At 44.8% G+C, this 16,878-nt stretch overlaps 1 protein-coding gene across 1 annotated transcript; it reads left to right on the top strand.

Annotated features, from left to right (window-relative positions):
- The first annotated feature begins 611 nt into the window (after positions 1–611).
- LOC138743443 (uncharacterized) lies at positions 612–7,796 on the top strand. Its single transcript, XM_069898839.1, has 3 exons — positions 612–901; positions 1,238–1,307; positions 6,850–7,796. The coding sequence occupies exons 1-3, from the start codon at positions 746–748 to the stop codon at positions 7,695–7,697; spliced, it is 1,074 nt and encodes a 357-aa protein (XP_069754940.1). The 5' UTR covers positions 612–745; the 3' UTR covers positions 7,698–7,796.
- The last annotated feature ends 9,082 nt before the right edge of the window (positions 7,797–16,878 follow it).

Genomic DNA, 16,878 nt, shown 5'->3' with positions numbered 1-16,878 from the left:
ATAACACCATGGTGGTCACAACTGCAGCTTTAACTTTAGTTTACAGAGAGTATTTAAAGAAATATCGAATGAGGTACTTCGCTGGAATCTCGAGGCCTAGATCTATCCAACGTTGTGGGATGAATGATGGATCTATAATATCCCCTGCTGGTGTCTATGGAGAACAGCCACCAACTTAGAAGTTCATGATAAAACAATGACACAAGATGTGCCCTGCAGATTTAATCGTGCTCCTGAAGCACACTGCACAATCTATTTACACTTCACATGGTTGCTAAAGGAAATTATGCTGCAGCTGTAAGGATGATTTAATTTAAAAAAAAGTCTTGTATGAATTGAGAAAAACAGAGACACACCAGAAGATTTATTGACATTTGAAAAAGAAAATGACGGTTTATATACTCTGCCACATGTACAGGCAATCCTGGTCATGACCCACTTCACAATAGCTGATTGTGTCCTTGCAGTCACCTAGATTATGGACAATGTGGTCGCTAGGAGATATTGAGGTGGTGTCCCAGCCCTGGCTGACCTCACCTGGGACCCACTGTGCTCCGAGCTCAGACAGAGAGTTGGAGAGAGAGATAGCAAGAGAAGGGGAAGGAGAGGGAGGGGGAGGGGGAGGGGGAGAGAGAGAGAGGGGGAGAGAGAGAGAGGGAGAGAGAGAGAGGAGAGAGAGAGAGGAGAGAGAGAGAGAGAGAGAGAGAGAGAGAGAGAGAGAGAGAGAGAGAGGCAGGGGCACACGATGGCCATTCTGCCATGGAGATTTGCCAACATGGGTGTTTCTGGACAAGCCTGCAGCAAGGTGTCAGGAGACTGCTGTCAGCACATGGGGCAGCTGGTCCTGGCCATCCTGGGAACTGTAGTGGCCTTGCAAATTCTCATCAACATACTGTACAAGGTGAATGGGGGAGGGAGAAATGGGGAGGGAGAGAGAATGGAGTAGATTAGAGGGGGAGGGAGTGATGGGGAGGAGGGAGGAGACAGTGGAGGAAGTGAGAGGGGAAGGGAGAGGGGAGCAAGAGTGGGAGTGAGGGAGAGAGAGGGGGTATGGGAGAGAGTGGGAGATAGAGGATGGAAGAGAGGGAAGAAATAAAGGTGGAAGAGATGGGGAGAGAGATAGCAAGGTAAAGATCCCACAAATGTGATGGGATGGGGGAGAAGGGAGCTTACATGTCCCACCCTGGAAGTGACTCTATCTCTGCAGGACCTCTTTGACCTCTCTCTCCTTTTGCAGGTTTTACCCAGATTCCAACAGCTAATTGCATCTTATTTCCACTTCTGGACATACCCTCAGATGGCCAAAAGTAAGTCCTTGCCATTTCCCTCCTTGTCTCTTCGTCCCAACCCCACAATCACACACCCAGTCGATCCTTGAGATTACAGAGCTTCTGCAATGGTGCACATACATCAGTGACAAGAAAAGCTGGCTGATGCTCTTTCTTTCCCACTCTCTCACACCCCCTCCTACTTCCCTCCCTCCCTCCCTTCCTCTAAAATAGAGAAGTCTTCATTCTGTGTCCCACCCTGGGAGTGGGTGATGGGACGGGAGAAGAGAGATCTTCACTCTGTGTCCAAAACCAGGAGTGTGTAATAGGACAGGGGAGAGAGACCTTCACTCAATGTCCCACCCTGGGAGTGTGTGATGGGATGGGGGAGAGAGAGCTTTACTCTGTGTCCCACCCCGGGAACATGTGTTGGGATTGGGAGAGACGAAGCTTCACTCAGTGCCCCAGCCCTGGAGTGTATGTTACAATGGGGGGAAAGGACATTACTCAGCAGAAAGAAGCTGATTAGTGCAATTGATGCCATGCCCCAAGCAGTGCCAGAAAATATATAAAAGAAAAGTTGAGCATCACTTTCAAAGTGAGGTACTGTGTAGCGGAGCGGACATCGAGAGAGAAGTCATCAACGGAGTGGTCTGAGTCAGAGTGGTAAGACTTTGGCTCAAGGGACATCAGTGTTTAGGGGCTGAGGTGGTGGTGCAGGATTTGAAGTAAATAAGGGCTAACCTACTCAAGGAACCAAAAGGATTCAGCAGATAGGCACAGGTAAGCGCATTTATTTATCTAATATAGTTTTTCCTCCAGTCATTAACAGTGGGAATGGCAGCCAAGGCAGGGGAATGTCCCCCTTGCAGATTGTGGGTTGTCAGGGAAGCCAGCAGTATCCCTGACAACTTCATCTGAGAGAAGTGCATCTAGCTGCAGCTCCTGACAAACTGAGTTATGGAATTGGAGCTGGAGTTGGATGAACTCTGGATCATTCGGGAGGTGGAGAGGGTGACAGACAGGAGTTACAGGTCCGCTATCACACCTAGGAAGCAGGAGGAGGTTAGATGGGGGAAAGGGAAGAGGCAGGAAGTGCAGGGCACCCCCGTGACCGTTCCCCTCAGTAACAAGTACACCATTTTATTTCTTTGTAGACATACAGCACGGTAACAGGACCTTTCAGCTCATGAGCCCAAGCTGCAAAATTATACCAACTTATAACCCCCATATATTTTGAATGGTCGGATAAAACCAGAGCCCCCAGGAAAAACCCATGTAGATACAGGGAGAGCGTATAAACTCCTTACGGACAGCACGGATTTCCGTTACGCTATCCGTTCCACCCCCTTATGGATACTGTTGGACGGGAAAACAATCTACCAGATACAAGCCATGGCGATCAAGTCTTTGGCATGGCGTCTGGTTTGATAGTTAAAAAGGGAAGGGAGGAGAAGAGGCAAGCTGTAGTTATGCTGAGAGGACAGAGAAGAAGTTCTGTGGAAGGGATCGAGATACATTGACCCCCTGGTGTCAGGGTATGAGATATCTCAGATCAAGTTCATGGCATTCTCAGGAGGGAATGTGAGCAGCTGGATGTCATGTTCTATGTAAGGACCAATGACATGAGCAGATACAGTGACCAGGTCCTGCAAGGAGAGTTCCAGGAATTAGGCACAAAGTTGAAGGACAGGACCTTCAGGGGTGTGACCTCAGGCCCCATGCCACGTGCTAATGAGGTTAGAAATAGGAGGATAATGCAGCTTAACATGTGGCTAAAGAGATGGTGTAGGAGGGAGGGCTTCAGGTTTCTAGATCATTGGGCTCTCCTCCAGGGAAGATGGGACCTGTTCTGATGGGACAATTTGCATCTGAACTGGAAGGGGACTAATTTCCTTGCGAGAAAGTTTGCTCGTACTGTTCTGATGAGTTTAACCTAGATTTGCATGGGGATGGGGACCAGAGTGCCAGAGCAGATAAAGGAATGGAGGAGGGAAAAGATGATGTGAAGTTTGCAGGTATGTCAGAAGTCAAAGGGTTGTATGTGGTGAAAAGTTTCTCAGGTGGATTATTCCAATGCAAAAAGTATTGTAGGAAAGGCAGACAAGGTTAGAGTATGGATTGGCATGTTGAATTATGACATTGAGGCCATTAGTGAAACTTGGTTGCAGGAGGGGCAGGACTGGCAGTTCAATGTTTCAGGCTTCCATTGCTTTAAATGTAATAAAACGGGGGGAGAGAATGAAAGAGGGAGGAGTGGCATTGCTTGTCAGGGAAAACATCGCAGCTGTGCTCAGGCAGGACAGACCAGTGGTCTCATCCACTGAGACTATATGTGGGGGGAGCTAAGGAACAGGAAAGGTATGACCACTCTCAAAGGGTTGTATTATAGACCACCCAATAGTCAACGAGAATTGGAGGAGTAAATCTGTAGAGAGATAGCAGACAGCTGTAGAAAGCAAAGTTGTGATAATAGGGGATTTTAACCTATGACTAGGACCGCCATACTGCAAAAAGGTCTGGATGGCTTAGAGTTTGTCAGATGTGTTCAGGAAAGTTTTTAAATTCAATATACAGAGGTAGCAACTAGAGAGAGCGGAATACTGGATCTCTTATGAGGAAACGAGACAGGACAGTTTCCAATTATCATAATGCCATTAGTTTCAAGTTAATTATGGAGAAGGATAAGTCTGGGACTTGGGTTGAGATTCTAAACTGGAGAAAGGCCAATTTTGAGGAAATGAGAAAGGATCTAGAATGCATGGATTAGGATACATTTTCTGCCAAGGATGTGTGAGGCAGGTGGAGGTTTGAGAGCACAGAGTTTGTATGTTCCTGCCAGGATCAAAGGCAAAGTTAGAAGGCATATGGAACCTTGGTTTTCGAGGGATATTGGGGATCTGGTTTGGAAGGTGTGTAACAGGTATAGGCAACATGGAGCAAATGAGGTACTTGAAGAGTATAAAAATGTAAGAGAAACCTCAAGAAAGAAATCAGGAGGCTAAAAGAAAACATGAGTTTGCTTTGGCAGAAAATGTGAAGAAAAATTCTAAAGGTTTCTACAGGTATATTAAGAGCAAAAGGATAATAAGGAACATAGTTGGTCCCCTTGATGATCAGGGTGGTCAGCTTTGTATGGACCCAAAAGAGATGGGAGAGATCCTAAATGTTTTATTTCATCACTATTCACTCAGGAAACAGGCACAGAGTCGTGGGGTAAGGAAAACGTGCAGCGAGTTCATAGAACCTATGCAGATTAAAGAGGAGGAGGTGCTTGAGGTCTTAAAGCAAATAAGGGTGGATAAATCCCCAGGGCCTGACAAAATATTCCCTTGGGCAATGAGGAAGGTTAGTGTAGAAATTGCAGGGACTCTGGCAGTATTTAAAATATCCTTAGCCATGGGTGTGGTGACAGAAGATTGGAGTGTAGCTCACATTGTTCCATTGTTTAAAAAAAAGGCTCCAAATGTATCCTGGAAATGATGGGCCAGAGAGCCTGATATCAGTGGAAGGTGTTCTAAGAGATTGGATATACCATTATTTGAATAGCCATGGACGGATTAGGCATAGTTAACATGGCTTTGTGTGTGGCTTTTTCAAGGAGATTACCAGGAAAGTTGATGATGGAAAGGCTGTGGAAGTTGTCAACATGGACTTTAATAAGGCCTTTGACAAGGTCCCACATGGAAGGTTAGTCAGGAAGGTTCAGACACTTGGTATTCATGGTGAGATAGTGAATTGGATTCGACAATGGCTAGGGGAGAAGCCGGATAGTCATAGTGGATGATTTCATCTCAGAGTGGAGGCCTGTATCTAATGGTGTGCATCAGGGCTCAGTGCTAGGACCATTGTTGTTTGTCATCTATATCAATGATTTAGATGATAATGTGGTAAATTGGATCAGCAAGTTTGCAAATGACACAAAGGTTGGAGGAGTTGTGGACAGCGAGGAATGCTTTCAAAGTTTGGTGAGGGATTTGGACCAAACTGGAAAATGGGCTGAAAAATGATAGATGGAATTTAATGCAGCCAAGTGTGAGGTGTTGCATTTTGGAAGGACAAACCAAGAAAGGACATTCACGATAAATGGTAGGGCACTGAGGAGTGTGGTAGAATAGAAGGACTTGAGAAAACATACATAATTACTTGAATGTACCATCACAGTTGGGTAGGGTTGTAAAGAGTGCTTTTGGCATATTGGCCTTTGTAAATCAAAGTATTGAGTATAGGAGTTGGGATGTTATGTTAAAGTTGTATAAGACATTGGTGAGGCCAAATTTGGAGTATTGTGTGCAATTTTGGTCACCTAATGACAGGAAAGACATCAATAAGATAGAAAGAGTGCAAAGAAGATTTACTGGGGTGTTGCCTGGACTTCAGGAACTGAGATACAGGGAAAGGTTAAACAGGTGAGGACTTTTATTCCCTGTAGTGTCGGAGAATGATGGAGATTTGAAAGAGATATAGAGAATTATGATGGGTTTTGATAGAGTAAATATAGGTATGCATTTTCCACTGAGATACAAACCAGAGGACATCTGTTAAGAGTTAAAGGAGAAAAGTACAGGGGGAACATCTGTGGGAATTTATTCACACAGAGAGTGGTAGGAGGGTGGAATGAACTGCCAGCTTAAGTGGTGAAGGCAGGCTCATTTATAACATTTAAGAAGAATTTGGACAGGTACATGAATGGAGGGGTATGGAGGGTAGTGGGATAATGCAGAATAGTAGTTCAGCACAGACTAGAAGGGCTGAAGGGCTTATTTCTGTGTTGTAATGTTCTATGGCCCACCTTCAATGTGTGTGATAAGACAGGGGTGAGGATACTACTTTGTGTACCAACCCAGGAGTGTGTGACAGGACAGGGGAAAGGGAGTTTCACTCTGTTTCCCACCGTAACTACATGTGATGTGATGGGAGAGAGGGAGCTTCTCTCTGTGCCCCTTCCTGGGAGTGTATGATGGGACAGGGGAGAGGGAGCTTCACTCTATGTCTCACCTCAAGAATGTGTGACGGGATGGAGGGGAGAGGGAGCTTCACTCTGTGTCCCACCCCAGGAGTGTGTGACGGGATGGGGGAGAGGGAGCTTCACGCTGTGTCCCACCTCAGGAGTATGTGATGGGACAAGGAGCTTCATTCTGTGTCCCACCTCAGGAGTGTGTGACAGGATGGAGGAGAGGGAGCTTCACTCTGTGTCCTAACCCAGGAGTGAGTGACAGGATGGAGGGTGGGGGAAGAAGGATCTTCACTCTGTGTCCCACCTCAGGAATGTGTGATGGGATGGTGGGGGGGAGGGAGGGGGACAAGGAGCTTCATTCTGTGTCCCACCTCAGGAGTGTGTGATAGGATGGAGGAGAGGGAGCTTCACTCTGTGTCCCACCCCAGGAGTGTGTGACGGGACACGTGGGGGAGGGGGAAAGGTAGCTTCACTCTGTTTCCCACCCCAGGAGTATGTGTCGGGACGGGAGAAGGGAACTTCACTCTCTGTCCCATTCCAGGAGAGAGTGATGCGACGGGAGAATGGAGCTTCACTCTGTGTCCCACCTCAAGAACATGTGATGGGATAGTTTTCTTCCTGCAGAGTTGATCAACTCCAGCGAGGATGTGGCCCAAGGGAAGAATCCAGAAATCCTGGATCAGGAAAAACGTGATGGCAAGCCTCCTGGACTGACTGCAGAGGAGGTGGATGATCCTCATTGTGTCCAGGCTGGAGACCCAGTCCTCCGGACCCAGCCTCATGTGTGTTGCTGCCCTCATCTCCAATCCACAGCTAGGCTGGTCTCCTTGGACCTTAGGGGAGAGGAAGCCTCACCACCATTCTGCCTGTCAGTTCACTCCTGTTCCCTCACTCCTGACTCTCAGGCCTGCTCCAAGGATGCGCCCAGCCCTGAGGATTCTGGGTCAGGTCCCCGGCAGGCCCGAAGTGGCTTGCATTCACGCAAGGTTTGGGCCTATGCCAAGGATCAACGATCGAGGCAGGCTGTGGAGAGGGTTGGGCCCTGTCGGACCCAAATACCGGGACAGGCAGTGGAGGGCTCTAGGTACCACCATGCCCTACTACCGGGGCAGTCTAAGAAGCACACTAGGCCCCTTCAGGCCCAACTACCAGGGAAAGCTGTGGAACGGCCTAGGCCCCGCCAGGCCCAAGGTTCGAGGAAAGCCTCCATCGCCTCCTCCCACCAATGCCACCACCCCCACAGGCACCACTTCTTTTGCCGGGCCTGCCCTGTGACCAGCCCAGCTTTGGCCACCTCCTCCTCCAACTCCTCCTCCTCCTCCTGCAATGTTGCCTACTGTCCCCAGGAGGAGACGGTAGGCAACAGCACTGGCCGAGTGGTGTCCGACGCCAATATTGCCCACTCGTGGCTGGGGCGGGGAGATGCTGAGTTCAAGGCACCCAGTCCCTACATCTACACCAACATGGACTGAGGAGTGCAGGACAAGGGGAGAGGGATTCCCCACAGCAGACCTCCTTCCCTCAACACGGCATGCTCTGAATGCCGGCTCAATAAAGTATGCACTCTGTGACCTGTCTGATTGTTTCCTTCTGGATTATGGGCCCCAGTCCCGGAGTACACACATCTCCCCCCGGCAGTGCGGCGCTCCCTGTAGCACTATCAATAACCACAAGCAGACCTGAAGCAAGTGATTAAAGACTTTAATATTCTGAAACATCAGGCACATCTCTACATGTTGCTGGCCCGGATCTAAGGCTGGTGTGGAAGGAGATGAGGGCTATCAGACTTTATTGGGAAGGAGTTACAGGGTCAGAGGTGGGCCAGCCTGTACAGTTGAGTGAGGTCACACATGCTCACATATCAAGGAAAATATTTACAGTTACCACTCAGATGTCTTTGGGATGCTGGAGAAAAACAGAGTACCCAGAGGAAATGAAATACAAAAGGTCTGCAGATGCTGTGATTGTAGTAAATATATAAAATTGGTGGAGAAACTCAGCAGGTCCTGCAGTGTCTATTGGAGGCAAAGATATATAACCAAAATTTCGGACCTGAGTCAAAGTATGAGCAAGAAGCAGCCAGGAACCTGAATAAGTAAGGGAGAGAAGCTGAGTAATAATCGGGAGGAGGTAGCTCTGTGAATGCAAAGCTGAAAGAAAGAGGGATAGGGATAGAGAAAAGGAAAGAGAAAGAGATACAGACAGATAAGGAGAGGGGAGCTGGAGGAAAGGAGACGTATTAAAGCTTAATGAGAGAGATGAGGGTTGTGGGGGTGGGGGGGGGGTGGCCCTAATGGAAACCAATGATCTATGTTAATGCCATCTGGTTGGAGGGTGCCCAGATGGAATATGAGGTGTGGTTTCCACCAATTTACAAGTGGTCTCAGTTGAGCAGTGCACGAGACTGTCGGCATGGGAATGGGGCAGGGAACTGAAATGGTTTGCCAGAGGAGGATGAAAGTTTGAACAGCACACTGTCAGCACTGGAGGTCAGGTCCAAACCTGGGTTGTTGGTGCTGTGAGGCAGCAACATGGAGCTTTGCCACTGAGCTGTCCCCTGCCATGAGTATAATTCCTAGATTCCTCTCATTGCCTTTGTAGGTTCTTTGTTGTAAAATTTCCTCATTTCCTTTCATCTATACATGGTGCCTATCAAAGACATAATTTTAGGCATCTTATTCAATCTCAACCCCACTTTTCTTGATTCATTTCCCCATATTTTTGTCCTGTTGCTCTCTATCGGATGAATGACAACTTCTTCAAATAAGTCACTGGAAGACACAACCTGTTTCCTCGCTGCCAATTCCAGCTTCCTCCATTTCATCTTCTTGGGCCATCCAATTTTATCCAAGCATGAGATTTTGACCCTATACAATTCCAATTCTCTAACACATATTTTATGTGAGAAATATTAGACAAAGAACATTATTTAATCATGGATGGTAGGATGCCAAGTGATAGAGCTATACAGAAGAAGAAATGGGCATTCCAGTCCAACTTGTTCATCCACCAGAGCTCGATTCATTTGCCTGCATTCTGCTTATATACTTCTAAACCTATCCTATCCATCGATTCACCCAAATTTTAATTGTGCTTGCCTCTACCCCCTCCTCTGGCAGCTTATTCCATGTACCCACCACCCTCCATGTGAAAAAATTGCACTCAGGACCCTTTTCAAATGTTCCCTTCTCACCTTAAACCTATGTCCTCCATTATTAGATTCACCAACCCTGGGAAAAAGACAATCACTGTTCATCTTATCTATGCCCCTCTCAATTTTATGAACCTCGAAAATGTGGCACAGTTGGCAGAGCGGTTTGCGCAATGCCTTTACAGCGCTGACAATCAGGACCGGACCAGAGTTTGAGACCCGCACTGTAAGGGGTTTGTACATTCTCCATGTGAGTGTGGGTTTTCCCTGGGAGCTCCATTTTTCTCCCACCATTCAAAAAAACACTGGCGGTGTAGGTTAATGTGGTGTAAATAGGGTGGCATGGACTCAAGGGCCGAAATGGCCTGTTATTGTGTTGCACATCCAAATAAAAGGTCATTCCTCAGTTCACCAGAGAAGTTTTTTCTTTATAACTCATAGTGGTAACATCCTCATAAATTTCTGCTACACCCTTTTCAGCATAATGACATTCTTTATGTTGCTATAAATCCTTTCACTGAATCAAAGAAGAGAGACTATTCATCTTTCATCTGATTCAGGAGGAAGTCAGGGGAACACGACCCAGTCCTCATCGAGAATCTGGCCTGGACCCTCCACATTGATGCAATCACAAAGAAGCCTCTCCAATGGCTTTACATGAGAAATTTGGTGTGTCTCCTAAGATGCTCGTAGACCTCTACAGGTGTACTGTGGAGAGCATTCTGGCTGGTTGCATCACTGCCTGGTATAGAGGACAAGAATAAACTCCAGAGGGTTGTTAACTCAGCCTGTAACATTACAGGTACCAGACTTCACTCCATCGAGGACATCTACATGAGATGGTGTCTTAAAAAAGCAGCCTCTGTCCTCAAAGATCCCCACCACCTCTTCACTCTGCTACCATCGGGTAAAAAAGGTACAGGAGCCTAAAAAAAAGGACAGCTTCTTCCCCGCTGCCATCAGATTCCTGAATGAACCAAGGGCACTGCCTTACTTTTCGTGCAGTATTATTTTCATTTTTTATAGCAATGTCATTTAGATGATTATAATATAAATGTTTGCTCTATGATGTTACCGTAAAACACCGTCATGACTTGTTCATGACAATAAATTCTGATTCTAATATAATTCTTACCATTTAAAAAACATATATTTTTTTAAAATACTGATTGCTTTTACAAGGCTGTCACAAACTACAGGACTTGTACATTGTAGTTCAGTTAGCATCATGGTAAAAGATGACATTTGTATCAGTTGTCATCTGTGGGCTCATTTTGTGGTTCATTAAATGCGAGTTGGTGTTCGTGCTTGTCTTGCCATGAGCACCATCTGGTGGTTGAATAGGAGACTGCATTTCCATCAAATTACCCAATTCACAGTGAACTTCATGGAAGTACAGTAATGTGATAAAATGAAAGGAGTATCCCAATGTCATGTCACAATTATTTATTCCAAGTCACAAGCAGAACATTTGATATGATGAACATTTACTACAAAAATGCTGAAAAACAAATGAAATATCATGATGAACCAATAATAATTAGTGGTTCTATTTTTGAAACGCATTAACTAAAACCTGATTTAAACTTGGTACATATTGTACAATATGTGGATAAATGAGAAAAAAATGAACAAAATAAGTTTTGTGTATAAAACAGAAGCCTTATTGGGATAGATTTTATAATATCATCTCACTTTATTAAACTGATATTGGCCTCTCTGTGGCACACAGCAAAAATGTTGGACACTCTCACGATGCAACCACAGCTGAATTTAAGGGCATGAGTGGAAATCAAGAGGTGAAGGAAGCAACAAAATTCAATACTGTAGAACTGAGATTAGTGTTGGATACAAGGTAGACTTACTGTTCCCAGTGAAAAGTGAACAGCCAAGGCTGTCACCAAGAATCAGTGATTCAAGGTAAACAAAGAAGAAAGCAGAACTTGGATGCAGTGTATAAAATGGTTTGATGATCCATCTATCTTCAACTTGGTTTATGCCTGTCGCCCACAATGCCCCATCTCTCTACACCCACTCCATCATATGGTCCTCACAGGCACAATAATTTCTGCGGCCACCAGCAACACTTAAGAATACTCAGGCAATGCTCATGCGACTCTTTGACTTAAGGCAGACAAAAAGTATATCATGTATATTACATTTTTATGCATTATTACATGATAATAGAAGAAACCATATAACTATATAACTTTTTACAGTGTGGAAACAGGCCATGTCGGCCCTTCGAGTCCTCACTGGCTCACTAGAACAACTCCACTAGCTCAACCCTCCCGTTCTCTGCCCATAACCCTCCAAACCCCTAACTTCCATATACACATCCAACCTTCTCTTAAATAAGGGACCCTGCTGCAACTATCTCATTTGGAAGATCATTCCATTCTGCCACCACTTGATGAGTGAAAAAGTATCCTCTAATATTTCTCCTAAAGTTTTTCCCCCTTACCTTTAACTCATGCCCTGTTCCAAACTCCCCTGCCCTCAGGGGAAAGAGTCTATTTATGTCTATCTATTCCTTTCATAATTTTAAATACCTCTATCAAGTCCCCTCTCAGTCGTCTATGTTCCAATGAATAAAGTCCCAATCTCCTTAATCTCTCCCTGTAATTCAGATGTTGTAAGCCAAGCAACATCCTTGTAAACCTTCTCTGCACCCTCTCCACCTTATCTATATCCTTTCTTTAATTTGGAGACCAGAACTGAGTACAGTACTCCAAACCAGGCCTCACCAATACCTTAAATAGCTGCAGCATCACTTCCCAGCTCCTATATTCTATACTATGATTTATGACATTCCATATGTCTTCTTAACCATGCTGTCTACATGGGAATCCACCTTCAGTGAACTCTGTACCATAACCCCCAGGTCCCTTTGCTCCTCTGCATGCCTCAATGCCTCCCCTTAACTGCATATGTCCTATTCTGGTTATTTTTACTGAAATGCAGCACCTTGCACTTGTCTACCTTGAAGATTTTAGACAAGACCTTGAAGTTGAAGAGGCAACTACCTAACAGTTGCAAATACCCCAAAACCACTCAATGGCAGAGTGAAGGACTGTGATGGTGGTGGGGATCTAAAGGTTGAGCAAATGTTACTGGAAGTCCTGGCTGACTTTCCATACTGTGCAAGGTTATCTAAGGGTTAACCTCGTTCCGAGCCTGTAGATTTAAATTCTGCAGATTGAGTTCAAATCCTAGGCTGACCATCCCGTGTAAATTAGAGGGAGGACTGCAGTGTCTGAGATTTCACTCTCCAGATGAGGTGTCAATCCAAGCCCCTCTTTGCCCTGCCAGTTTTGTTCATACAATAAAGTATTGCTGACCAGCCCAACTTTTATTGTCCATCACAAATGACCCTTAAAGCCCCATCACCTTGGGGGATCTGGAGTTGCACACATGACAGACTTGCTAAGGGCATCAGTGATCCCAGATGACAATTTGCTTTTATAATTCTTTTATTTATTTAAATGTTTCTATTTTAATTCCCCGTGTTTGAACTTCTGGCTTAATAACTCAACCACTGTGCTTCCAAACATCTTATGCACCATTTAAATAGAGAAGTGAGAGTGTTTCATGAATTGTGGTGAATATTGCTCAACTTTGGTGTTCAAGTCCAAAGGTTCCTGAAGGTGGCAGCAGAGGTAGACGGGGTTGTGAAGAGGCCATTTGGGATGCTGGCTTCTATTAGACAGACAAAGAATACAAGAGCAGGAAGGTTGTGGTAAAATTTGTAAAACTGTGAACATATTGCTGGAGTACTCTGTACACTACAGGAAAGAAGTGATCATACTGGAGAGGGTGGAGGGGGATTGTCCATCTTGCTGACTGGTCATGGGATGTTTCTTTCATGAGGAGAAACTGAACATGCTGGATCTGTTTTCTCTGGAGCAGAAGAGGCTGAAGAAGGACCTGATGGAGATGTGCAAAATTAAGAGGTGGATAGATAAGGCACAGAGGAATGTTTGTTTTCCCAGAGCAAAGGTATAAAAGACCAGTGTGCATGGGTTTAAAATGAGGAGGAAGGTTTAAAGGGGACTGGAGGATGAATGTTTTCACTGAGAGTGTGGGTGGAGTCTGGAATGCTCTGCCTGAGGGAGTGGTAGAGGCACAGGATTTACAACATTTAAAAAGCATCTGGATGAGTATTTGAGTTGCAGGTTAAGCACAGGAGCTTGTAAATGGAATGAGATAGTTGTCACAAATACGGTGGACTGAAGGGCCGATGTCTGCACTGTATGACACGACAAGATGTTTTCATTGAGCAGCAGAGAGGTAGTTCAGCTATTCACTGACAGACATCTGACACGTTCCATATTAGAGAAGATACAAGAGCATCTGGTGGTTTGGTGGTGCTACGGATTGTGAAAGTATCAAGCAGTGGAGAGATTAGTAATGGGTATGCTCGTGGATACTTTCTATCATCTGGTTGCTGTTGGGAATTTCATTGCTCAAGGAAGGATTATTCTGTATGCGTCAAAATTAAAATGAGCAGTTAATGTGAAGTAACATCTAATAGGTGGCAAAGATGTACGAGGTCTCCCTATGTCTCCTTTCCTCTAGCTCTGTCTCTCTTTCCTTCAGCTCTGCATTCACACCCACTTCCCCAAGCAGTCCTCACCTTTCCTGTCCTGTCTCCCTATGCCTCCTGGCTAGTGCCCCTCCCCCAGCATTTTTATTTAAGTGCCTGCCTGCTTTCCGTTCATACCTTGAAGAAGGGCCCATATCTTTACCTCCTATTGGTGTTAAGTGACGTGCTGAGTTTCTCCAGCACTTCTGTGTTTTTACCACAATCACGGCATCTGCAGACCTCTGTGTTTCATTCCAAGATTTCGTTGAACTGTTTTCATACCTACAAAGTAAAGGATACTATTCCTGACAGTGAATCCCAATAAATTATTTTTTCATACTGTATGTTGATGCATGAATATTGTATAACAAAGCAGCAGAAGGCTTTATTGCAAATATTGGACTATTGTTCCTTAGAATTTCCTGAATAAGATTGGACAATTTGAAATGAGTTGATTAGGTATTCGTAATGAATAGACGTACTGTGGTAATGGTGCACATCGTCCCAGATTGGGATGTTTCTGGGTTCATTTTTTCGACTGCTTTGGTAGCTGGTCTCACTGATTTTACTGGACGGCACATTGAATATTACAGTTAGCCCAGGGCATTGAATTAATGAGGATGGAAAAATAGCCATATTGACTGATAACGCTTCTTGTGAATAAAGGGCCACTTGAAGACTGGAGTAAACGTGTGGGGTAGATATGGTGGCAGAGCCTCATGAGAGTCAAAATACATTGTGTCATGCACACTTTGAATTCAGATGATTTGCAGTCAATCAGACATAACTGGCTATTTTTTTAGTGAGGCCTGCAGACAAGGATCCTAAGAGGATCCCCGAGGCATGTCCATGTTCCAATGTGCCCGGTACTTGACTTCTCAAATGTATTGTGCTTCTAATATCTGATCGACTCATCGACTCATACCTTGTCTGTTTCAATATGTTTATTCATTGTTTCATTTATTCTTCCCTCACTGGTGTTTCCTGGCTTAGAGTTTTGATGAGTTTCTCGGTGAATTGGGTTCAACTCTGGCCATATGGCACTGTCTGTGCAGAGATTGCAAGTCCTCCCTGTGAGGACATGGACTTCCTCCAAGTCCACCAGTTTCTTTCCACATCCCAAGGATGTTTGGTTTGGTAGGCTTATTGACTTTTTGTAAATTTTCTCGAGTGTACAGATGGGAGGAAGAATCTATGGGGAGAATCAAATGGGATGCGTGTAAATGATTGCTTAAGGATTGAAATGGTGGGATGAAGAGCCTTATTTTTTGCTGTGTAGCCCCAGGACCCTGTTTTTATTCACAGAGGTTGCTTATAAATATTCGTACTGTCTCGCGTCAGTAGATTGAATGGTGTTCAAGAACTCACTGAGGATCTGAATGATTATACAAGGGTTATTACAGACTTCATCACAACAGCTGTGGACGAATGTGTCCCCACCAGAAGCCCTGGATGAACAATGAAATCCAGACCCTGCTAAAAGCCAGATCGCAGACATTTAAGCCTGAAGATCCAGAATACTACACAAGCAGCAGTTATGTCCTACAAAAAGCCATCTCTCAGGTGAAGTGAAGATTCTGGTTGAGAATGGATACAGCATAGGATATCCGACAGCTGTGGCAGGGCCAAAGTGATTCAACCTGCTTCAAAACCAAATCTGTTGAAGTAGGGGACAGCAAAGTTTCATTCCCATATAAACACAATGTATACCATGCCCAATTTGACCATCAAAAGAAGGAATCACAACTGCACGCCCCCACGTCCCCTGATGATGCTTTATTGTCAGTACCCGAGGATGACACATGGGCTACTGTCAGGAGAGTGATTTCAAAGAAAGCACCTGGTCCGGACAGAGTAACCAGCCGAGTACTAAAAACATGTGCTGACCAACAGGCCAATGTATTCACAGATTTTTTTCAACATCTCACTCTGACAGGTGGTGGTATGCACCTGTTTCAAACAGGCATCATTTATTCCAAGAAGTGTGTTGTAACCTGTCTAAATGAATACCAACTGTGGCACTCACATCTCTGATTTGTGAGGCTGGTGTTGAAGCATATCAGCTCCTGTCTGAATGATGACTGGATCTGTTCCAATTTGCCAACTGCAGCAACAGGTCTACAGATACCATCTCACTGGCTCAACAGAAAGCCATGGAACATCTGGACAGCAAAGACACACCTGTTTGGATGCTCTTCATTGACTACAGTTCAGCATCCAATACCATCATCCCCTCAAAACTAATCAGCAAACTCCAAGACTTGGGACTCAACACCCCAGTGTGTAATTAGATCCTGGATTTCCTCACTTACAGTCCACAATCAGTGAGGATTTGTTAGAACATCTCCTCCACAATCTCCATCATATCAGAGTACCACAGGGCTGTGTTCTTAGCTCCCTGCTCTACTTGCTTTACACTTATGACAGTGTGGCTCGGTACAAGAATAACATCATTAACAAATTTGCTGACAATATCACAGAAGTGGGTTGCATAAAAGGGGTAATAAATTGGCATAGAGGAGAGATATTGAAAACTTGATTGAATGATGTACGAGCAACAAGCCCACACTCAATGTCACCAAATCCAAGGAGCTGTCTGTGGACTTCAGGAAGGGTAAACCAGAGGTGTACGATAATATAGTATGGATTGTAGAGGGTCAGACTGGTTCAATATAATTTTTTGCATCAATTGTATTTAAAAATTTTATAAGTTGAACCCGACATTATCAGATTTATGTTTTAGATGTGGTCAGGAAGTTGGCTCATTTTTGCATTCTACTTAGAAGTGTCCTAGAGTTAAACCTTTTTGGTTAGAGGTAAGAAAATATTTGGAGAAAATATTAGGGGTTAAACTCCCACATGACCCAATGTTATTTTTGTTGGGTAATATTAAAGTGGTTAGACCTAAATTAAGGTT

This window comes from Narcine bancroftii, chromosome 9 (genome assembly GCF_036971445.1).
Source record: "Narcine bancroftii isolate sNarBan1 chromosome 9, sNarBan1.hap1, whole genome shotgun sequence".
Lineage (NCBI taxonomy): Eukaryota > Metazoa > Chordata > Chondrichthyes > Torpediniformes > Narcinidae > Narcine > Narcine bancroftii.
Note: the sequence above shows the minus strand (reverse complement) of the source record. Positions and strands in the feature narration are given on the sequence as shown.

Coding starts and splice junctions, on each gene's coding strand:
- LOC138743443 (XM_069898839.1), top strand. CDS start 746: ATGGCCATTCTGCCATGGAGATTTGCCAACATGGGTGTTTCTGGACAA. Junction 902..1,237: donor TCATCAACATACTGTACAAG/GTGAATGGGGGA, acceptor CTCCTTTTGCAG/GTTTTACCCAGATTCCAACA. Junction 1,308..6,849: donor ATACCCTCAGATGGCCAAAA/GTAAGTCCTTGC, acceptor TTCTTCCTGCAG/AGTTGATCAACTCCAGCGAG.